This window comes from Nyctereutes procyonoides, unplaced genomic scaffold, assembly GCF_905146905.1.
Source record: "Nyctereutes procyonoides isolate TBG_1078 unplaced genomic scaffold, NYPRO_anot_genome, whole genome shotgun sequence".
NCBI lineage: Eukaryota > Metazoa > Chordata > Mammalia > Carnivora > Canidae > Nyctereutes > Nyctereutes procyonoides.
In genome coordinates this window covers 8482229-8507454 of record NW_026575044.1, presented here as the reverse complement: position 1 = coordinate 8507454, position 25226 = coordinate 8482229, and the positions used below count along the sequence as shown (strand labels likewise).

Here is a 25226-nt window from a genome sequence, read left to right as displayed (position 1 = left end):
CCCCTTGGCCTGGACAAGAAGGAAACCCATCTCCACTGGCCAGCGTAGGGCCAAGGTACAATCTTGGGGAGGATTTTCTTTTTGGGGAACGGACCAAAGGGATGAATTTAAGAGAGCTCAGCAGTTCTCTGGGTTCAGAATCTGAAAGGAGGTAAGTAGCTGCCTGCATCTAATTTACTTGCAAGAGTGGGTTGTAAATGCATGAAACTATTGATCTTTATTAGCATACATTTATGCAAACTTATCACGAGGTCAGGATCCAGGTGATGAGAACCTGAGGAGCAGATGATAATGGGGGGAGAAAGGGACTGTTTTTCTCAGTATACTTGGCTACTTGGCATCTTCTTTGCAGGCAAGAGGAGTTGCTTTACCAGACCTGTGTTTGTGGCCAACTTGTTAGTCTGTTAGGAACCTGGAAGGTCATATGCTCGAGGGGAGAACAAACGTTTGTTCCTTCTTAGCAGAGTGGACAGGCAGTGACGGCAAGAGTCACCACTTATTTAACAATACTTACCTTCAGGAGTTTTTGAGCTAGTGGAGGGAACTACCACTTGGCTAGGCACAAAAAGGCCAGTGGAGAAGGAAGGCTCAGGTTGCAGGTGCTAAGCAGAAGGGGAACAGGTGTACAGGAAACAGGGAGTCCTATCACCCTGGCTCCTGCTTGCTTGATGCTAAAGATGGGTGTGCACACACGCAGTGGGGCCATCCCTCTGTAGGTCCCTCCCCCGCACTCTGGGTGGACAGCAGAGGACGTGTCTCCCCTCCCAGCCTGCTTTCATTGCATGGAAGCCAGGGCTGACACCCACTCCCTGTGAGGAGTGTGGTTATGCTCTTCGGCAGCTAAGGACTTGGCCCATGGACTCAGGTTCAAAAGCAAGTGCATGAGTAAATGCACAGGCACGTACAAGAGGGCCAACTGTATCTCTGCAGAGCAGACAGGAGCCTTGGGTTTTAAGAGTCGCCTCCCACCCTCTAACACAAATACATGACAGCTACAGTCTGGAGGTCAGAAAGCACTCGTAAAACATTTCCTATAAAAGTATTTTTTTTAATAAATCGATGTATTTCAATGTTGTTAACATGATAGCCCAATGCTATATCAAGGTAGCAAAAGTGAAATTCCTGGTATTTGTTTTTTATATAAACACTATGAATGACAGTACATTTGCATTCAACTTCACAAGAAATTATCTTCAGGGTCATGAAGATTCTTTAACAGCTGTAACACCTCTCAAACAGTGAAGACGTGTATTGACTGCGTAGACAAGGCGAGTCTAGTAACTGAGCCACACCCTAAGACCAGATGGCAGGGAAGAAGATGCGATGGCAGCATGGCCAGCTTGCTGAACAAAACCCAAAGGAAACACAGCATGTATCAAAATGACCGAATATCTTGCAGAAATGGAGCCAAAAGAAGACACACAGATTAGAGCCCTGAAGCAGTGAATGTGTTTCTACCCGTTTTGTGATGGAGAGAAGCCACGGATACGGAGTCCCGCCGCTGTCTGTAGCGTGGACTCTCCTCGTACACACAATGGCGTCCATCGGCTAACACCAGAATTCCTGCTCTGTACAAATGCTGGTGAAGGGAGCTTTGCGCTATTGCTGTGGGTCAGAGCAACAGTTGGCTGGGGGTCAGGCATCCAGCGGAGGCTCTTTTGACTCCACCTCCTACAACTCCGGACTCCCACTTTCCAAAACTGATGTCCCCTTCTTAGGGTTGACAAAACCAACCAACCAACCAATTCACTCACCCAAGGGCATGGAAACAAACAGAAACCAGTAGCTTCTGACCCTTCCACACTGTTACCATCCAGCCCACCATGAGAAATGTGTTTCACTCAGTTACGATACAGAGAGAATCTCTGACTCCACTGTATCACATGTGTCCTAATGACTGGATTTTTCTCAACAGAGATCAGGCTGAGAACATAATTCTTTCCCTGCAAAGGCAAGGAAAAGCTGGTTAAATGCTAGTGAGTTAAGTTCAACCTCAACTCTGAACTACAGAGAGGAACTGGTTTAAATGAGATTTTCTAACATAAAGACATTTCTCTCTTTTCAACCTCAAGTACAACTGGGTTGCAAGCAACCTCACACCCAGGATTTTATCTGCTGATTGTTAGTATGATAATGGCCTCAGGCCACTAACTTATTTCTACCAGGACCCTTCACACTATTTTTCACTCCAAATGCTGCAGATGAAAGTAAATACAATGCAACAACAATGAAATCATTTGTGTGTGGAGGTGCTGGGTTCCAGATGAGCACAGATGGGGTTTTCTCGGCTATTTTCCAGGAAGACTCTAACCGACAGGCCCTCCTTTTCATGGGTCAGCAGCACAGACTAAGATCATGTTTCTCTGAATGGATTAGAAACTGTCATCCACCACATTATTTAAAAAATATCCCAAACGGCATCAGATGTTTTTATAGCCGACCGGGGTTTAGGACTCTCCTCTGAGTGAACAAATGCACTGCCAGAGTCTTAGTGTTTTATTCTAAATCTTTTTTATGCCTGAACCAAGTGAACTTTTTGCAAAGATCCTATATTCCTTTCTTCTTCCTGTCCCATCTCTTAAAAGAGTGCTCTGCACCCACTAACGAACTGAGGATAGACTTGTCAAGGCTTTCCTCTCCAGAAACGGAACAGTCAAAAACATGTATTAGGTTAAGTGGTTTCATTGTCCTCAGGTCAGGGCTTCTAACCCAAGGTTTGTTTTCCCTAGGAACAGGGTGGGCTTAAGTTGATAAAATGAATCAAAATCAGCTGATGGAAAAGTTAAAAATGTACTTTACTCAAAGATATGTATCTTTATAAAGGGCAATAGCAAACAATCCAATCTAGAAGTTGAAATAAAAGTAGGTGACTTTAAAACAATCTCTATAAAGCTGAAGTCACTGCCTTGGATAATTTATATGCTGCACCCAATATTCTACGTAGGACATTCATTCTTAAGGCAGAAAAATGGAATCTGACATGTAATGACTGGGCTCTTACATCCAAGGGTCACACTGGGAGTAGATTTGAGCAGAGAGTCCTTGCTAATGAGGACTTATCTGCGGTGACAATTCCTTTCTCAGGGTAGGTTCTGTAAGAGACACATTTGAGAGAACGGAAAAAGATGAATTTTAAGACACACAAATATCTTTCAACATAAAGTCAACGCGACTGGGTTTTCTATGATGAGGTGGCGCTACTCCCATAACAAGCCAACGAACTCCAACACACTCTGTCTGAAATGGTATGTAAGATGTCGGAATATCCAATAATGAACTTTCTGGAGGGTGTTGCTTCAGACTCCAGTTTTCAAGGTCTAGTATGAAAGGCAGCCTGAACAGTTATAAAGCAGTTGAATGTCAACTCACACTGCTACTCAGAGGGCTGCCACTTAGGATCTTTCCAACCCCATCAACACAGCCCAGTGCAGGGAGGGTAGCAGTATGTATTAAAATAAAGATGAAGCCCCCAACACATGTGCAAAAATACTCCTCAGTGACTAGCAGAATATCTTTAACGAAAACCATCTTAACTACAGACTCAGAGGCGTCCAAGCTGGACGGACACAGGAATGGACCAGCCCACCGCAGTGGACTGGAATTTGGGATTAAAAGCCCCCCTCTGGTCTGGGGGAGTCCCAGGCCCCGAGGTCTCAGGCCACGTGTGCTCCTTCTCCTCTGTGTCCGGGTGCCACAACGCTAACAAAACCAAACACCAACCTAAAAGACCATTCTTAAGCAGGTGATGGTGACTCTAAGCACTCAAGGACCTCTCGTGTGCCTAGTGTTAATGCCGTAGCTCTGGCAACTGTCAGAAGTGTACAAAGATGACCTGCCTCACTAGTGAAGACGTGAAGATTTTCTTCTTTCACGGTGGCAGGAGTCCATGCAAGATTTGTAAACAGCGATACAAAATACTGTAAACATAACTTAACAGAACTCGTATAAAACAAGTAAATCCAAATTTACAAGTGGGTAAAAAAAACCAGAGGGCAGCTTCATACAAAGTTCTCCCTCCTGCGCCAAGTGATTCTTTTGATTACAAATATAATCCTGAGCTGAAAAACTGGGATTTGGGGGAGAGCCATCTTTGCATACAAAATATCCAGAGGATGCTTACTCTTTTACTTTTCTCTAGTTGATAGTCAACTGTCAAGAGACAGCTCTGAAGAGGTGACTTTGGAGACGTTTATAGTTTAGTGTGGCGCCCGGGTCTGGAGCCTGCTGTGGTGCTGGCCATGGATGCGGACGCAGCAGCGTCCTCAGCCTCCTCCAACTCGTCCTGCAGCTCCTGGCTGACGCTGGACTGCAGGGCTGCGGGGGTGAGCCACTCCTTGGGGAGACAACTCTGTAGGAAGGGGATACAGGAGCTGAAGTAGGCAAGCCGATTGATCCAGCGAGGAATCTCTTTCCCACAGAGAATCTACGGGGGACAAAGGGTGCTGTATTAGGAAGAGGAGTAAGGTTGGCCTGGGCTGGTGCCAGGGAGTGGGGCAGGCAGAGACAAATAGGTGCGCAGGACACGTGGCCCCTGGGCCCCTTCCGCCGGCCCCCCATCTCTGTTTCTCTACGAAGCCTGGTTCAAGTGGCTACTTTCTACACCTGTAGCATCAAGTTCACTCTGCTGGGCTCCCTTCTGTCTCTGATCCTGGGACTGCCCCGAGATGTGTGCACCCGTGCTCTGAACGCCAAAGGAAAAGCCTTGCCGGTGCGCGCGCGTGCGCACACACGCTAGGAGCGTAACAGGTCAGAGTAGTGGGGTTTGGGTCCTTTCCTGTCTGTGAAGTCTCCCTTTTCAGATTCTTTTCTACTCCCACCAGGCTTCATCACTCCATTTCTGCTGGCCCGCATTTTACCGTTACTTCTGTCCCTGACCCGCATCTCCCTAGGCAAAGAACCGTCTCCCCAGATGCAGACCTGGCTGTGTGAGTTGGTGTCAGCAGTGGGGCCAAGCGCAGAACCAGGTCAGCACCCACTGCAGTGACGGAAGCAGAAGTGGGCCAGGCGGGCGGCCCCCAGCCCCCACCCGATCCTTAGGACCCCAGAGCCTCACTGCCCGGCTCTGCAGATAGGACACACCGCGGGCTTCCGCAGCTAACTTTCCTGTCTTCACCCTCCTTCCCGCCTACACACAACACTGGGCTCCCTGCCTCCACTGTCCCCTCGGTGGTTTGCCTCTAGTCGGGTCAAAGATTAGGATTAGGTGATCTTATTTTAGTTGATGATTTGGGAAAAAGGTTTCAAAGTATTTATGTCCAAAAATTAGCTAAAATGTAAATAAACTGGTACCGGTAATTAAGCAAGGTAACTTCTCTCTCCAAAGGGTTAGCCTTCCATGACAAAGGTTACACTCCCTTTAAATACGATGTCTTAACCATAGGGTCAGTGGTCTCACTTGAGGGAAGATGGCATGTTTTGACCAAATTTGATCACCTGGTGAGCAGCAGAGAGAGACAGAGATGACTTAAAAATATTTGAGAGGGGCACCTGGGAGGCTCAGTGGGTGAAGCATCTGCTTGGGCTCAGGTCATGATCTCAGGGTCCTGGAATCAAGGCCCATGTTGGGCTCCCTGCTCAGCAGGGAGTCTGCTTCTCCCTCTGCCCCTTCCACTCTGCTACTACACTCTTTCAAAAAAAACAAAAAAAAAAATCTTAAAAAATATTTGAGAAATGTGTCTGTGAACTAGATCTGGGGGAAAACCAAGCAATGACCACTCCTCTCTCTCTACTCTAGGAAACCCAGGCAAACAAGTATTACATTATATTTTATACCCAAGACACATTGTGGGGTGGGGGGTAATCTGCATACCTGAAGGTTAACTACAGAAGTGGTGGTGAGGTTAGCTTTACAGCCACTGTTGACTATTCACTTCTTTCAACCTACTTCCCAAATCCTGGTTTTATTCAACAAGCTACCTTCCTTCTTATATTCATGTGCTTCCTGGGAAGCTGATTTCATCCTTATGCAATGCCAGGTGGTGTGACCTGATCAGCCGAAAACACGGTACTATAAACTACAGCCTCCTGATATGTAGGAATTGTGCTGGGATACAGTCACACCCGTGGGCTGAGTTCTCAATGGCAGAGTCCAGTTGGTGACCAGTCCCCCAGCCTGTAACCACTCCCCCATTTGCCGGTCCTCAGAAGCATGCTGGTCCTCCATCAAGCCAACATCTCTAATCTTCAAGTCCAGACCCATCAGTGAGTCATTAAACATGGTAACTTGAATTTTAAAAACATTTATTTGAGAGAGCGAGCACACACGAATGAGTGGGGTTGGGGTTGGGGGTGGTGGTGGAGCGCAGAGGGAGAAGCAGGCACCCCATTGAGCAGGGAGCCTGATACGGGGCTCAATTCCCAGGACCCTAAGACCATGACCTGAAATGAAGGCAGATACTTAACCCACTGAGCCACCCAGGCACCTCATAACTTCAATTTTTAAAATGAATTAGATTGTAGAAAGGAGGGCTAATTGTGAATTTGTTTTAACACATTATGTGTACAAGTGTGTATAAATACTGGGTAACGATATAAAGCCTAGCTCTTACAGTGGGTAGTGGTTTATTTTGCATTTAGGCTTCAACCAGTCATTCCCCTTTTAGAAATCTACCCCAGGGACACAACGGCTAGATATGGAGATGTAAACATGCGGTGGTTTGTTCTAGCGCTGTAATGGTAGGAGTGGCCATCCTTGTCCTGATCTTTTCCCCACTGAGTGTGACGTGGGCTGTGGGCCTGTCACCTTTGGCCTTTATTAGGTTGAGGGATGTTCCCTCTCCACCCACTTTGTTGAGTTTTATTGTAAGTGGATGCTAAGTTTTGTCTAATGCTTTTCCGCATCTACTGAGATGATCATAGGATTTTTATCTTTCATGTTGCTAATGTGGTTATCAAACAGACGGATTTGAAAATGTGGAACTGCCCTTGCATCCCTGGGATAAATTCCACTTGATTATGGTGCAGAATCCTCTTTAATGTACTGTTGAATTTGGTTTGCGAATGTTGAGGATTTCTGCACTTCTGTTCATCAAGGATGTTGGCCTGTGCCTTCTTTTTTTGTGATGTCCTTGTCTGGTTTTGGTATCAGGGTGATGCTGGCCTCATAGAATGAATTTGAAAGTGTTCCCTTTTCTCTCATTTTTAGGAGAAGTTTGAGGTTAGATATTATTAAATCTTGAGCATTTGGTAGAATTCACCAGTCAAGCTGTCTGGTCTTGGACTTTTGTTTGCTGGAAGGTTTTTGATTCAATCTCCTTAGTAATAATAGGTCCAATCAGTTTTTTTTTTCTATTTCTCTGTGACTTAGTCTCAGAAAATTGTATATTTCTAAGAATTTTTCCATCTCCTCATTGTTGTCCAATCTGTTCAGTGTCTTCCAATCCTCGTATTTGTTGTATCCGTTGTAACTTCTCTTTCATTTTTTTATTTGAGCCCTGTCTCTTCCCCTTTTGAGTGTAGCTAAAGGTTTGTCAATTTTGCTTATCTTTTCAAAGAACCAGCTTAGTTTCACGGATCTGTTTATTGTCTTTTTAGTCTATAGATTTCATTTATTTCTATTCTGATCTTTATTACTTCTTTCCTTCTAACCTTGGGCTTTGTTTGTTCTTTTCTAGTTCCTTTAGGTATAAGTTCGATTGTCTGAGATTTTTCCTGTGAGGTATATGAAATACTTTTAAATCTGGGGGGGGGGGTTCATGATAAAATAACCCAAACAACTCTTGATCATCTTTGGAGAATGCTACTGAGCTGCATGAGTGGTCCCCAACACCACCTCCAGTTAGATGATACCTGCTAAGAGGGCCAAGGGACCAGGCACACAGCTGCATTCACAGCCATTATCCACTACAGGGAAGAGGATGAGAAGTACAGAAGAAATCACATACCAAGCATTCAAAGGGCATCTCCCAGTGGAATCACACAGGATATATTTAATTACCCCACAAAGGAGCCAGGACAACACATGTGAAATGTCCACTAGGGAAGCTTGCTAGACACCCAGCATCCAAAGTCTTATGGGGGCCTGGTTGTGCAGGTACCCACTCCTTAGCATGTGTCAAGTTTTTAGATTCCCCAGAATCTAAGCAGGTGTTTAGCAGAAATCACACTGTTCAAACAAACGGGTGAGGCACGGTGAGCCACTCCTCCAGCTTGAGAATGTTGGGAGCCCTTCTGAAAGTCAAGTTCTCAGATGTATTAAGAAAGGCCGCTCCCTCCCCGATAAGCAGGCCTTTATAAGGACAGCAGCCTCTGATGTTTTTAGTTTTTTTTTTTTTTTTTTTTTTTTTTTACACACTGCACCCTCAACCCCCAAACTTGGCCAACCTGTTACTACAGCAAATATTATCAAAGGACCCCATGCAGTCGGGTGAACAAACTGCAGTACTGACCTCAGATATACCTTTTAGGGTTCTTGGACTTGGCCAGTTAAGACATCCCAAATCCCACCTACCATAAAGGTTTTAGAAAGTCGGATGGCTTCAACCTTGAGTTTTGATACAAACCTTCTTTACCTGGCCTGAAGCATCATTTAGGATTAGCACAACTCTGGCCAGTAATCTGAAGTCTGCCTGATTTCCTTTTTTTTTTTTTTTTCAGGGCTGAGGCAACTTCATGACACACACAAGAATTATAATCCCAGAGGGCACACACTGGAGTCAGGCAGTCCAGGTTAAAAGGCCCCCACCCACTGTGCTTCCTCACGGGGAGTGGGCACCGTGGGGCTTGCTGTAGACTGAAGAATTTTGTCCTCTTGAAGTTGGTGTGCTGAAATCTTACCCTTCGCATGATGGTGTGTGGAAGCGGGACCTCTGGAAGGCGGTGAGGTCACAGGGGCTGAGCCCTCATGACTAGGATCAGTGCCCTATCCCGGGATCTGAGAGCCCATGCACCCCTCGACCCAGGAAGCCGACCTCACCAGAGACTGAATCTGCCAGAGCCTTGACTTTGGACTTCCCCGCCCCTGGAACAGTGAGAAATAAAGGTCTGCTGTTTGCCCGGCACCTAGCCTGTGCTACTGTGTTAGAGCAGCCCAAATGGACGAAGATAGGGCTTCCGTCCTAGAGTTTTCAATCCAGCCAGAAAAATGGCTCCATCTTGGTTTCAGAGGATCTACCCAGAGACGGTCAGATCCAAAAGGTTCTTCTGTCGGCAACACCAGGTTATCAGCCTCGCGAGTGTGGAAGAGGCATGCAGGTGTTCTGTGCGGCCAGTGCAGGAACAGGGCCCCATGCTGGCTCAGTAGCCTAGCTGAATTCAAAGTGCCTGCAGCAGCTTAGGACAGAATGCAATGTTCTTCTTTAGCACAGGGAAGGCGCAATATTGAAAAACAAAGGACATTGACGCCTACCCCCTTCTCCTCCCCAGGTGCCAAGGGTTGGGGTTTTGGTTTGTTGTGTGCGCCATTTAGCGATCCGAACTCCACATTTTAAAAATTATCCCCTGCTCTCATCTAGCCCCTTTTTTTGATCTAGAAAGGATGTACACAAGAGGGACAAAGAGTTCTTACCAGAAAATATTTTCATATAACTGAACTGAACTAGGCACATCGTATATGGAATTAGGGTCAAATCCTGAATTTTCAGAAAATTTCAGTGTGTTTATATAGCCACTCCCCTCCCCTCCCCTGATCATTTACCTAGTGGACAGCCGAGACCACCCCAAATCGGCAGATGGCTGCATTTGAAAACTACACAGCCTTGCTAAGGAGCACAGAATGGGAAGAAGGGTGCAGTCTGCCCGTCACCCACTGCTGCACGGGATGCTACAACTGACCCATAGTCAACTGATCCATGGTTGTGAATGGAGTTGCCAGGAGACATCCCGGGAGTGGACAGGGGTTCACAGTCTTGGTGACGTGCCTTTCCCTACTTGTGGCTTTTGGTAAGAATCACTGGTTAGGGATTTAATCAGTCCCTGTATTGGAAACATAGAGCCAATGAGCAGCTCAATGCAGATGGTCCCACTGGGAAAAAGCCCTTTCTGGTGGACACCTGCAAGTAATCCAGAGGGGTCAGTCCATGTCTACAGGCTTTTACAGTGTACAGGACACAAACAGGTGTCCTGACCTGCAATGGTCCCCAAGAAGCCTTGCTCCCCAAGCCTTTCCTGGCTTTCATTTTAGCAGAAATGGGTAACAGAGAATGTCAGGTTTCAGCCTAAGAGTCAAGCCCAGGCAATTAGGAGTATGAATTCAAGATTTCAAAAAAAAAGCCCAGGCTTTTCTTTGGCAGCAGTAAAGTCAAGATGCTGCATGGTCAGGGAGCCATGTTTCTAAATTTAAGCAGCATGAAAGGTTTTCCTTAACCCTTTTAAGACCCACTAAAAAATAGGCCCATTGGGCCAGAAAAATCATCAGCTTCTAAAGGCCAGACATCTGATTTTACAAGAGCTCATTAGTATCTAAAAATTGCTTTTTAGCACTTTGAAGTCCACTGGAAATGGTCTCTCTTTGTATACTGTCTCCCTTTCTCCAGAGGCCATGATAGACAGAAATCATAGTAAAAATCTCAGCTGTGGAGACATGTTTTCTTTTCATTATTAAAAGACTTAAACTCCATTTACTCAGGCTATTAAAGGCAAGGAAGCTGTGTCCAAACTAACACTTTCTCTTTGTAGCATTCCCCGAGTGAAGTGGTCCCTGTATCATCTGCAAAATTATTATTTTTTCATCTGCAAAATTATATGCAGAAAACATTTTACACCACTTCCTGTCATATATCCATAGATGCAATAATTATAAAATAAAAGGCATTAAAAAAATTCCCTTTCCTTTCCTCATTGCAGTAAACTTAGCAATGACAGAGGCTGTAGCTGTTTGGGGAGATCCCCACAGCTGGTGGGGAGGCCTCTACAGCAGCTAGAATAAGAATTAGTGTGGTGTACTGTACCCCAGTCCCCTTCTTCCTTGGCTCAAGCCTGGCAACTTTTTAATCATGTTCCCTCCCACGTGGAGGAGGAAAGCAACACAAAGGTTTACCATTTTTGGCTCCCCCAAATTCAACTGGGATTTTGGGGGGCTTTTCTTTTCTCTTCCCTCCTGGAGGAGAGGACACACTTCAGGCATTACCTGGGCAACATGTCCTCCCCCAGGCCAGTGGCCTGGCTGAGACAGCAGGGGAGCTGGTGCCCGAGGCTCCTGGGGCTGGATCTACCATTCCCAATTCTGCAGGTAGCTCCCCCTATCACGAGGGATGGCAGCACAGCTGCTCCTCCACACCCTGGATGAACACACACTCACCATGTCTGTAAAGTGGGGCAACTGGATTGGGTGCTAGTTATGGTCTCTGCCAATTTCCACATTCTGTGGATTCCGACTCCCTCATGCTGGTGTGGGAGCCAGGTGGGTGGGGACCTGGGCAACCGTGCACAGGCCACCGAGACAGCAGCTCCTGGGGGACCTGAAACACCCCCGCCTCCAGTGGCCAAGAGTTGGCAAGTGAGGCAGCTCTTCGAGAGCTAGGTAATTCTCTAGGCCTTACTCTGTGATCTTATGATTTCTTCCCTCCATTTTCTGTTTTCAGGTCCCGCAGTTCTCATCTAGCTCTGGTCTCCTGCATGGGAGTCAAGAACCGGGAAGGCAAACAGGTGCCTGCGTGCAAGCTGGCAGAACCAAATTTCGAGAGCGGCAAAATCAACAACTTATTAATACTTTTCAGAGCCAGGCCCAAAAGCTCCTACTGGCAACGAAACTAGATAAAGAAGAATCCTGTGGCTAAGGGGCAGAAGTGGCTCAGGCATTCATTTCTTTGGAGTGCAAGTTCTGGGCTGTAATAAAATGAATCCAAATAAGGGGAGACCATGATCTGTGTACCTCCACCCATGGCTAAGTCGTGATCGGGGTCACAGTTTAAAACCGTGCTGACTGGGAAGCCACTGAGCTTGGAGAGCTCATTCATACAAAAGAGGGACAGAGTACCACACTCAATGCGACACAAAGGATCAGGAAAGCCCAGGGGCAGAGAAGCAATGCAAGAAGCGGGACAGCGAGTCAACCAGCGCCAAAGGATTTGAGGGGAAAAGGGAATTCACCTCCGACAGAGCCGAAGAGAAGTGATTGCAGTTCTTGTGCATCAGGTGGTAGGCATTGCCCTTGTACTCCTTCCCCAGCTCTTCCACGATCTTCTCTATGTCATCCTCCAGGAAGTCCGTGCTCCCTAAAACTACAGCTTCTCTTGAAGAACAAAAAAAAAAAAAAAAAAAAAAAGAGGAAAGGGAAAAAAACAAAACAAAACAGGACTGTGTGAGTTTTACGCCTTTCTAGAGAGAACTTTTTTTAAAGACTTGCTTATTTCCAGGAATACTGACCGGCCTAACAAAGCCGAGTTAATGCAATAAGACTAAAAGGTAAATGAGATCCTTTTAAACTTTCTGTTGAGTTTCTCCTTTCCTACAATAAACTCCCAAGTATGTTACTTCTGAATCACACCAATGCAAACCTGGTCATTTTCTCTATGAAATGGTGTGTTGTGTATTAAAAACGGAGCAGCACATTATTTTCACCAGCACTGTGGAAGCAGGCAGGTTATTAGAGAACCAGAGCCATGCTGCAAATCCTCCTGCTCAATGACACTGGCCGTCAGAGCTGGCATCGTCTCACTTGGAGAGAGTCTTTTACATTATCTGCTTCTGTGCCATTGTGAGATGAACTACCAAACAGCCATTTTTTTTTCTTCTTCTTTTTTTAAACACCATTATAAAACCGACCAACTAACCAACCCCCAAATTAAAAAACAAACACCCTCCACCCAACCAGCAACTACTGCCCTGGAAATGCATTAGATATTATCCAGTAGAAAGCAGAATTTTAGTCAGATACAAGGTATCTATATCTAGGCATCCAAAAAAAGTGAAAATATTTAGAAAACCCTTCCACCTAGTACTCCTGTTAAAAGGGAGACCTAAGGGATAGACTCAGGATGGCATTATAGCAAATCAGTGACAGGCTGAGAGAACCATGAACTTAGTAGTGATAAAAAATGTGTGGCCCTATCCTGAATTCCAACCTCATTTCATGGCTTTTTACTTGGCAAGTTAATGATCTTACACCCAAAAGTCTCTTTAAAGCTCCTTGAAACTAAGATTCTAAACACCTCTTCAAATGCAAACCTTAATTAAGAAATGGTAATCTGATTATTAAGCATTCAGAATCTCAGGGCTGTTGACTACGAATAAGGCTCCAGAACCTTTGGTTTGGTTTATCAAAACATGTAATATACACACCTTTATAACAGTTTCTCAGCTAACCAACTGTTTGGTTATTTCAAATGTATAAACAGTGTCCCCTTCATTGGGAAAAATGAAAAGATAAAAAAAAAAAAAAATCCTACCGTATGGGACTCCTGGGGGGCTCAGTTGGTTAAGCCTCTTGACTCTTGATTTCGGCTCAGCTCATGATCTCAGGGTCATGAGATCAAGCCCTACGTTGGGCCTACACTGAGCGAGGAGCCTGCTTGGGATTCTCTTTCTTTTCCTCTGCTCCTTCCTGCCCTGCTTGCACTCTCTCTAAAATAAAAATCCTACTGACCATTTTTTTCCCTCTTTATGTATTTTATTTTTAAATATTTAAACTTTTTTTTTTTTTTTACTTGAGTTGACACAAAATGTTAGTTTCAGGTGTACAGCATAGTAAGTCAACATCCCTGCATGCTATGCTTTGCTCACCACAAGGGTAGCTGTCACCTGAAAAATGAAGAGATTTCCAACAGTGTTGGGTAGGTCACAAGAAAACTGTCTTCTATCTCCCCCCGTGTGGGAGGTTAGAGGGGAAACAATCACTACATATGAATGTCTTCTAAAGCAGAACCCAAGTCATACCAAGGTAAGAACATTTTCAAAGTACACAAAATAACTTACGTGGGTCCTGAATAAAAGCAACAGACTAGGTTATTTCAGGCACTTCATCTGGCTGATTCCCATCTTTATACAACTTCAGATAGATTCAATTTTAAATAAAGTGACAGCAACTAAAACAATGTTAAAGAAACATTTTAACTTCCTAGATTTTCATCTACAGAATGAATTCTGTATGCCTGAAAACACGCTTTGGTACCTAAGACAGTGTAATAAAAATTATCCTCCCTACTTACTTAAATTTAAATGTTTCTCCTAGTTCAGAAGCATTTCCTGGGGAAATTTCAAATATTCCAGAAAAGGGGTAAGGATGGCCACCATAAGCAAATTCTGAAAAGAGAAAACTCATGATTTTTAGTATTTATCACACAAAACTTAACCAGAATGCTGAATTAGCTTTAATAAATGATGAGGATAATAATGATACCATCTAAATATTTCCAGGTTATCAATGCTTTCACAAAAAAACTCATTCTGCTGTTACTTGTACACAACAGTTGATACAAAAGGCCTGAAACTCTAATAACGAAGGACACAAAGGTGATCCTGACCTGTCCCTTTATTTTGTGTGTGCTGGCGAGAGCAGAGTTGACCGACATTCACAGGTGAACATGGTCTCTCTCTGAGCTATCGTGGCGAGCTAAGTGGGTGGTCAGTTCAGTGTTTTGTCATTTTCTAAATTAAAGTGATCAAATGTTAAACTTACACTTTACTAGAAAAACTGTCTAATAACAATGATTTTGCATGGCTCCTGGGTTGAAGACTCTTGGTTTATCTTTGAGTAGGAGCAAAACATTAGCAAGCCTGAAAAACCGAATTCAATTCCCCTCATTCCATTCAAGAAAAAATAAGCTGCCAGGTTAACACATACACCTACTCACACACTCTCCCCACAGCAAATCTTTTAGCTAGGAGGGAACCACTTGTGCTACAGGCTCACGAGATATCAACTCTCATCCAGAACAGAAGCAGAGAGTGCTTTCAGATAAGGAAATAACTAAAATTCCTGGTCAAAGATACTTAGATATTGAAGTGGCAAATCTTAGCAGACCTATTTTCAAAATTACAAACCAATGTTTAAATTAACCTCTTCTAAAAAAAAACAATTAATTAACCTCTTCGCTTAAAATGTATTAAATACATCGTGAAAGGTCTTAGAAGAAAGCATGGAAAAGAACAAGGCAGCTACCAAATTTACTTTGGATTCAGACCTTCCAGAGAAAACGCAAGGATGTGGATAAGAAATAAAGTGTCTGGCATTCAATTTTGAAATAGACAGTAAAAATTACCTTAATGATCGAATTTATAAAACACTGTAGATAATCAGGTCAGACATAGAAAGGTTATGTTTAGATTTTTTACTTCCTCAATTCCAGTATGAAAAATTGCAGAGTTTTTTGTTCATTTATTCAAGAAGTGTCATTCACTTACAGCAAGATATTGACCTGAGCTTGGCTAAGCTTCCATAGTTCAGACTATGTTTCTAATTATTCCTACATCATTTCATGTTGGGGAGCAATGATTAGCCAGGTGAAAGAATAATGGACTAGTATGTAAGAACACTTGGGTTCAAGTCCTAGTTCTATTAACTATTAGTAGTGGGACTTTCAGCAGATCTGAGCTTGGGCTCCTTTGTCTGAAAAATGGAGAAACTGCCACATGTCCTTCTCTATGTCACAGCGGCATGATCATGTGTTTCAGAACTTGATGGCACTTAAAAGACTATAACACATCACAGAAGTTCAGTTAAAAACGAAGACATGCAACTTTGGCAAAAGCCAGATCACACAAGGGAGCAAACCCAGAGACTACAATCCACCCATAGCAACACTCTGACCCCCAGCACTTTCTCGGCAGGAGCCTCATTGCTTTTGGGGGATGATTTGGTAGATGCAGCCTTTTGAGTAAGATGGAGCTTAGGTGGAGGATCTGTATAGCTAACATTTTCTATGCTATACTGCAGCCAGAAGCAGCTAATGTGGAATGTAAGAAAGGCACAGAATAAATGCCATACTGACACTTTTGAGGAAATGAGCCTGTTCCTTGTATTAGCTAACGCCGGTCTGTAACCTTCATGGTTAACCCAGGGTAGAGACTGCAATCACGTGTTCTTAGAGGTCTTATACAAAGGCTGCCTGGCTGAGGCAAATAAAAGACATTTTTGCTACAGGGTGAGTTTATGATGCAAAATAATATGTTATTACAACCCTGATGGAACTGGCAATGTGGCCTGCCTTATGCAGACCATTACTGCTTACAACTTGATCTGGAGGAAATTATCCTGCACCAACAGTGGAAATTAGAACAAAGGAAAAAGCTGTTGAAAACAAAGCTGCTTGGTTTGAGTGGCTCTGGTCATATTTATCATAATAAAGGGCCACCAAGAATAAAAGGGTTTAGTTCATGACAAAGGCCATCATTCTTGAGCAAAAAGCTCGATGTAATCCAAGGCACGATTTACTCAGTGATCTTTTTAAACTTTGTAATGACACACTTGTGAATCTACAAAAACAAATTTAATACTGAAATTCCCTCAGGAAATTGTTATTTCAAGTTTGACACTCTAGCACCAACCCATCTCCGACCATAATGACTGGTTTTCCAAGTGCAAGGTTTCTTGGGAACTCCGATATCTGTCAGAACAAAACTGTCACGGTAAAACAATCCCAGAAGGCAAATAGTTTTTAAGACCCTGCATTTGGAATAAGAGATAACTACATGAATATATAGTCATATACTTTAGTACTTTCTCCTCAAATATGTTCAACTTTGGATATTTTCCCAAAATACTGTATAAACTACTATAAACAACTCTTCTACTTTGTGCAATCATGTATGGCAGCAGTTGAAAAAAAGCAGAGGAAGAGCTATAGATATGCAATGAAAGTCCTTTAAAAGAAAACACTCTTCAGAAAGTCTGTTTAGACTGTGTGTACACGTACCTCTGCCATATACTTCAATTCCTGAATGAAAAACGCCAATTCCGATAGATGAGGTGTATTCATTCATCCAGTACTAGGAAAAAAAGAAGAGATTCAGAGTATCTGTCCATTTATATAACTTAATTCCCAATGATAGGAAACCACTGCCCCCAAATCCTTCATGGAATATTTAGGCCTTCCATTTCTTAGCATTTTTCCTTCGGCCCCCAAATTCCATGGTATCAGTCCGTTTGGTCCTATCTCTGCACCTATGCTTGTATGACATCCTACATGGAATGCCTTCCTGGGTCAAAACGACTGCCTCAATTTGTAAAGGGTTAGATCATAGCCATAAAATCTGAACCAGGTCAGGTTAAGGGGGAAAAAACGGATATAAAAGTTCTCCTGTGAATTAAAACAAAACAAAACAAAACACATGTATGCTTTCATATCTATTTTTCTTCTATCTTTTCTATCTCAAGCTTTCTATGTCATTCTCTGGTGAGCTCCCTGAAGACTGGGGTATTTTATTCTTTTTCAAAAACATCTGAAAAAGACATATATATGGCATGTTATGTCCTGATTCAGCTCAAAGTTTGATAACAATAATACAGGAATAAATAATAGGAGGCACAAAGGCTACCACAATCTTTTTTTTTTATATTTTATTTATTTATTTATGATAGTCACAGAGAGAGAGAGAGAGAGAGAGACAGAGAGAGAGAGAGGCGCACACGCAGAGACACAGGCAGAGGGAGAAGCAGGCTCCATGAAGGGAGCCTGACGTGGGATTTGATCCAGGGTCTCCAGGATCGTGCCCTGGGCCAAAGGCAGGCGCTAAACCGCTGCGCCACCCAGGGATCCCTACCACAATCTTTTTAACACTGGCATGCAGTAGACATTCCCAGAAAAGTTAGTATCTGAATTGGGTTTTTAGGAATAAATGAGATTTCCCCAGATAGAAAATGTGGGGGGGTAGGGTGGAGGGAGGGGAATGGGGAGAAATGTCTGGAAGGGCAAAGAGGGTGTGCATCAGCATCATGATGTGAATTCTGGGGGTGGCTCTGGAGGGGTGCAAGGAGGACTGGAGAGGCTTTACCTAGAAGAAGGTAATAAATGCATCAGCAGTTCATTACAAACACTTAGGCAACACTTAACAGTGTTACAAACCCATTAGGTTTCTTCTAGGTTAGAGGATAGATAATTTGTCTTTAACTTTTCTGAGTTTATTCAAGTCTTAGCCTTGGTTCCAGATCCCTAGCCAGTTTTTCCCAGACCTCAGGAAGTGCATGTTCGCATACATTGCTGGAGGAAGCATAATGGATAAAGTCGACTTATTTTGTCCTAAAATGTACCTGGAAGAAAAATTAAGCAATAATAAGCAAGAAATATTTGAAAAAGAACAGGGAACTTTCTCATCTAGTTATCAGTGCACTCACTGACAGTCTCTCTAGAACAGATCCTTGCATGTGTAAGAGTCTTGGCATATGATAAAAGTGGTGTATACTATTAATGATAAAAGAAAAACTATTAAAAATGTGTTGACAAAACTCACGCATAAAAATACATTTCACGTATGGAAAAGTTCTAGTAGGTCTAAAGATAATCATAGAGAAGAAAATAGAGTGAAAAAAATCTTAGATGGGAAAAGACCCAAATAAAGCAAAACCTAGAATTTCTACAGGAAAACCACAGATAAAACAAACACTTTCAACTTTTTATTGTGTAAAATGATATGAACACTGAAAGATAAACAAGACATAGGGAAGAAAAGATCTGAATGAGGATACATCTCATTCTCTACCAGATTCTATTTGGTTCTTGATTTTGGACAACCTGAATTTGGATGGCAAGTTAGGAATGTGTTTATCTGAATCAATTTGATTTTGGATACAGTAATGAGGATATGTATAGAAAGGGATTTCTCAAGACTTTAACAAATCTACTTAATTCCAGAGTTTAGGCAGCAAAAATTCAGACAGCAAGGGATACCATATACAAAAGCTCCTTTAAAAAAATAACCCCCATAGACAAGTGAGCAATCACACAGAAGAAATTAGTGGTTAACAAATGCAAACTTACATTCTCACTAGTAAACAGAAAAATACTAATGAAAACAGTAAGCTACCATTCTTTTTTTAATCCATCTGATTGGCAAATATAAAAAATATTGCTAAATATTGCTGGTGTTGGTAAGGGTGTGAGGAAGCTCCTGCTGAAGTGCGAATTAATAACTGTTAATTAACCATCCTACCTCTTGGGAATCTATTCTACAGAAATACTTGAACATATGCAAAGACATATTCCGGAATGTTAACAACAGTTGTCTATAATACTGAAAACCTAAAAACAACATAAATATCAGTAATGGAATGGTTAAAAAAATTACAGTAAATCTGTATTATTAATTATCATAAAGATACTAAACGAGTAAGGTAACTCGATACATATGAACATAAGAAGATACCTAAGAGACATAAAGTAAAACACCAAGTTGTGATATGTTACCTGTGGCATGATCACATACTTGCAAAATAAATAAATAGGTCCTTTGTGTATGTTTTGTGCTAAATATGAAAAAATACAACAAAACTACCACTGATTACAGCAAAAGAAAGTTGAAGATACAGATCAAACTGTTAATAGCTTAGAAAAGGGGGTGGAGATATAGCAGAGGAGGAAATGAAGCAATAGAGGGATGCTTTCACTTTTACCTGAAAAATTTGAAAAAATTTATTGAGGTATAATTGACATACAATGTTAATTTCAGGTGCAGAATACAGTGATTTGATATTTACATATATTGTGAAATGGTCACCATAATAAGTCTAGTTCCCATCTATCACCTTACAACATTAACACTTTTATGGATTATATTCCTCACACAGTAGAATACATCCCAATGACTTATTTATTTTATAACTTGAAGTATGTACTTCTTAATTCTCTTCATCCATTTTGCCTTTCCATTCTCAACCACCTTTCCCTCTGGCAACCACCACTCTAATTTCTGTATCTATGAATCTGGGTTTGGTTTGGTTTTTTAAGACTTCACACATAAGATCATGCAGTGTTTGTCTTTTGCCTGCCTTATTTCACTTAAAATACACTCCAGGTCCATTCATGTTATTGCAAATAGTAAGACTTCATTCTTTTTTATGGCTAATACACACACACTACTCATACGGCTGAATTATCTATCAATCTATCAATCCATCAAATTTTCTTTAGCTATTCATCCACAGATGGACAGTTGGGTTGTTTCCATTATCTTGGTTATTGCAAATAAATCTGCAATGAACACAAGAATGAATATATCTTTCCGGGTTAATGTTTTCATTTTCCCCAGATAGGCAACTAATAGTGGAATTTCTTGCTTACAAGGTTGCTTGCTCTCTTTTTAATTTATTGAGGAATCTATATACTATTTTCCATGGTGGCAGCACTAATTTACATTCCTACCAATAGTGCAGAGGGCTCCCTTTTCTCTACATACTGTTATTTCTTGTCTCTTTGATAAAAGCCATTCTGACAGGTAACGTGATATCACATTGTAGTTTTGATTTGTCTTTCCTGATGACGAGTGATACTGAGCTTCTTTTCATGTATCTGCAATGTCTTCTTTGGAAAAACATCTATTCAAATCATCTGCTCGTTTTTTAATCAGATCGTTTTTTGCTCTGAGTCGTGTTAGTTCTTTACAAATATTTTCTCCCACTCAGTAGGTTCCCTTTCATGTTGTTGATGGTTTCCTTTACTGTGCAGAAGCTTTTCAGATTGATGCAGTTCCATCTATTTTTGCTTTTGTTGCCCCTGCCTTTGGAGTCAGATCCAAAATAACACTACTGCAAAGATCGGTATCAAGGAGTATCAGTATCATCTCTCACGTTTTCTTACAGGAGTTTCATAATTTTAGGTCTTACTCAAGCCTTTAATCTATTTTGTGTTGATTTTGTATATGGTATAAAATAGTGGTCCAGTTTTCCCAACACCATTTGTTAAAGAGCCGGTCCTTTCTCTCTCTAGTCTTGCCTCCTTTGTTGTAAATCAAATGACCAAAAATACATGGGCTTATTTCTGTGCTAGTCTGTACTAATGGTGTATGTGTCTGTTTTTATGCCAATACCATACTGTTTGATTACTATAAGCTTTGTACTATAGTTTGAAATCAGGGAGCATGTGATACCTCTTGCTTTGTTCTTTCTCAAGATTGGTTTGGCTATTTAGAGTTTTTTGTGGTTCCACACAGATTTTAGAATTTTTTTAGTTCTGTGGACAAGGTCATTGGCATTTTAATATGAATTGCATTGAATCTGTAGATTGCTCTGGGTAGTACGGATATCCTAACATTATTGATTCTTTCCCTTGAGGACAAAGTCTTGCTTCCCATTTCTTCATTTTTTTCCCCCCACAAACATATTATAGCTTTCAGCATACAGGTCTTTCATCTCTTTGGTTAAATTTATTCCTAGGTATTTTATTCAGTTTGGTGAAATTATAAACGGGATGTTTTCCTGATTTTTCTGATAGTTTATCAGTGAATAGAAACACAACTGTTTTTTATATATTAATTTTGTATCCTGCAACTGGACTGAATTTCAACAGTTATTTGGTGGAGTTTTCCATAAATGATATCATGTTGTTCACAAACACTGACACTTTTGCTTCTTCCTTCCCAGTTTGTATGCCTTCTATTTATTTTTTCTTGCCTAATCGTTATGGCTAGGAATGCCAATATAATGTTAAATAAAAATGGTGAGTGGGGCATCTTGGTTTTGTTCCTGATCTTAGAGAAAAAGAAGGTTGTTGGAGAACAATGTTCATATGGTCTCAAAGTATTGAACCCTACATCTCTCTAAATTCTAAGGAAAAAAGATACCTTAGAAAATATGAAAAAAAAAATACAGTGAATATCACCTTATATGGATGATTAAACAGAATATCATCATCAATAGTTGGATGAACTGATGTTATGTCCCACCCAATGTGATAAAATAGAAAGGCCACAACATTTCCTTTGTTAGTTTTCTTATCACATATGTTTAACAGAATATAACCATAAGAAAAAAAAAATCAGTAAGTCTGGACTGTGGACTTTCCATAAGAAAAGTAACCTGATGTTTTAAGAAATAGTGACATAAAAGTCAAAAGAAAGGTGGCTATTCTCTAAAGTAGATGGAAAAGATATGACAAATGCAATGAAGGAATCTTGACTGTCTCTTAGGTTAAATCCCCCTCTCCTAAGACATTATTAGGGGAAATATCAATGGAAAATTTCTTGGGTGTGATAATAGTACTGTGGTTAGGTAGAGAATATCTTATTAGGAAATACATGTTGAAGTATCTAGAAATGAAATGCTTTAATGTTTGTGACTTAACTTTCCGTGTGGGTGTGAAGGTGAGTATGTACGTGTAGGAGAGATTATGAGAAAACAAATATGGTTAAAAATTGGTGAATCTAGGTGAAGAGTATACAGACTGTACTCTTCTTTCAAGCTTTCTTTTTTTTAAGTAATAAACATTTTCAAAATAAAAAGTTAGGGGGAACTAAGAATGATCTAGTCCTCGCCTCCTTAAAACAGAAGAGATGCTTTTCCAAGTTTCTTGCTTTCCTCCCACTTTCTCTCCCTTTTCAGAGGATGAGATCAGAAACTATCACAAGGTGATCATGTTAGTGTGCATAAAAATTTGGCTAGTCTTTTTCCAGTCAGTGGTTTCCTTGGCAGCCAACTTCTCTAGGACTTAAACTGCCTTTCCCATTTGAAAAATTCCATTGTTTATACTGTTTGCACCAATAATTTGGTCTGTATACTGCTGATTTCCTTAACAGCAGCACCGGCAGGCTTTTGTTCTGGACGCAGATGGCTCTACTTTAAAGGTGAACTTTTTCTCTTTTTACTATGTGAGCTTCTTTCAAAATACAGAATATTTTCCAAAAAGAGATATATCCAAAATGATTTATCTGCAATAATCAAAAGGTTTTAAACTCTTAGTAAACTCAACATTTATCTCTCTTTAATGTCTAATATCCCTTAACTTTAACAATTTATCTCTTACTTGCCCACTAAATAGCTTTCCAAAAGTGCTTTTATAATAAATTTCTATAATGGACATTTAAGTGTTTTATTAAGACACAGAAAGGTTTTCATGAAAATAAAAATCCTATGTAGACAGTGACTTTTGGCCAGGATGGGAATGGGAATGCATGGTCACAGTGGGAATCTTTTTTTTTTTTTAATGTTATAACTGCAGACAGAATATACCAAATTCCAGTGTTCTTGATACAGATTTTTTAAAAAGATTTTTATTTGATAGAGAATGAGAGCGAGCGAGCGAGCGTGCACACAAGCAGGCCGAGAATCAGGCAAAGGAAGAGGGAGAAGCAGCCTCTACATGAGCAGAGCCTGACTGGGGGCTTGATCCCAGGACCCTGGGGACCCTGGGACCATGACCTGAGCCGAAGGCAGACACTCAATCAACTGAGCCTCCCAGGTGCCCCCAGAGTGGGAATCCTGAACTCAGAAATCTTTTATTTCCTGCCCTTTCACAAATGAAAATAATCTCATATGCTTAGAACTCCTTCAAGTTGTGAGTATGTACTTTACTTCATAGAGCCTGAAATTTCGCTGTATTCAAGACCTTACATTCTAATAAAGAAAAGGGTATGCTTTGACACGTTGAGTTGGAAAATCCATAAAATTAGAGGAACTTAAAAATGAGAGAAATGTACTATCCAAAAATTTGGTTGGTCCTTTGGAATTCACTCTAACGAGACATGATCTATATAAGGTTTCTTATGAAGTGCTGATGTACTACAATGAAAAAGGAATACTTGATAGCTTTGCAAGTGACGGCATCTGCCTCCACTCGCAGATGCAAAGTTGGACAATCAGGTCAGGTGTTTTTTTTTTTAAATTTTTTAAATTTATTTATGATAGTCACAGAGAGAGAGAGAGAGAGAGAGAGAGAGAGAGAGGCAGAGACATAGACAGAGGGAGAAGCAGGCTCCATGCGCCGGGAGCCCGACATGGGATTCGATCCCGGGTCTCCAGGATTGCGCCCTGGGCCAAATGCAGGCGCCAAACCGCTGCGCCACCCAGGGATCCCAGGTCAGGTGTTTTTGTTCAAGGTTTTAGGAAGCTCCCAAGTTGTTAGGAAAAGGCTGTCTTAACCAGAGATATTCCTTTGGATAGTATTAAACAGCAGAAGCCTACTCCTCCTAACATCACTTTTTTCCCCAAAGGCTGTTTTAATAATCTGTGCCAGGCAGGAATTAATGGTGATGCTATTTATTCACGTGCATGTGCACGAGTGGAGGAGGGTAGAGGGGTGGGGGGAGGGGGAGAGGGAGAGAGAGAGAGAGAGAGAGAGAGAGAGAGAGAAGCAGACTCCCCACCAAATGCAGAGCCCGACATGAGGCTTGATCCCACGACCCTGAAATCGTGACCTGAGCTGAAATTAAGAGTCACATGTCTAACTGACTGAGCCACCCAGGTGCCCCTCCACCAAATTTTTAAATAAGAATCAGTACCAATTCTTCACAAACTACTCCAAAAGACAGAAGGGAACATTTTCCAATTCATTCTATGAGGCCAGAATTAACTTGACACTAAAATTAGACAAAGACGTCACAAGAAAACTGTAGATCAACAGCTCTTATGGATACTCCAAAATCCTCAACAAAATACTAGCAAACTGAATCCGGTAACATATAAAGAGGACTGCCTACACACCATACACAGGTGAGATCTATTCCAGGAATGGAAGATGGGTTTAATATTCAAAATATACCATACCAAGAGAAAAAAGGACAAGATCCACAGGATCATCTCATTAAATGCAGAAAAGCAACTGGCAAAATCCAACACTCTTTCATGATAAAAACACTCAACAAACTAGGAATAGAAGGAAACTTCCCCAGTCAGAAAAAGGGTGTCTATGAAAACACACAGCTAACATCATATTTAATGGTGAAAGACAATGCCTTCTTTCCCTTTCAGATCAGGAACAAAGAAATGATGTCTGCTCTTGCCGCTACTAAGATACTGTACTCGAAATTCCAGCCAGGGCAATTAGAGAAGAAAAATAAAAGACAAGGAAAAAAAAAAAGAATGAAAAATAAAAGACAGCCAAGTTGGAAAAGAAGTAAAATCATCTCTATTTGCAGATGACATGCTCTTGCATATAGAAAAGTCCACTAAAAAACTATTGAAACTAATAAGTTCAGCAAGACTGCAGGGTACAAGATTAATACACAAACATCAATTGCATTTCTGTACACTGGCAATGAACAAGGAGATGAAATTAAGAGAATTCCATTTACAATTATATCAAAAAATATTTAGGATAAATTTAACAAAAGAATGTAACTCTGTATCTGAAAATGATAAAACATTCAGAGCAGTATTACCAAAAACAGCCAAAAATGGGAACAATCTGGGCATCCCTGGGTGGCTC

At 41.6% G+C, this 25226-nt stretch overlaps 1 protein-coding gene across 2 annotated transcripts in view; it reads right to left on the bottom strand.

Moving 5' to 3' along the window:
• Positions 1-1027: 1027 nt before the first annotated feature.
• DESI2 (desumoylating isopeptidase 2) overlaps positions 1028-25226 on the bottom strand; it is a 46629-nt gene continuing 22430 nt past the window's right edge. Inside the window, exons 2-5 of one of the 2 annotated variants that reach the window (XM_055323617.1) lie at positions 16791-16863; positions 14085-14178; positions 12028-12169; positions 1028-4348 (exon numbers count right to left, since the gene is read on the bottom strand). In XM_055323617.1, the coding sequence (XP_055179592.1) occupies positions 4190-4348; positions 12028-12169; positions 14085-14178; positions 16791-16863 (468 nt within the window). In that variant the 3' untranslated portion in view covers positions 1028-4189. Of the gene's footprint in view, positions 4424-12027; positions 12170-14084; positions 14179-16790; positions 16864-25226 lie in introns of both variants that reach the window. The other variant, XM_055323616.1, reaches the window with a different exon arrangement.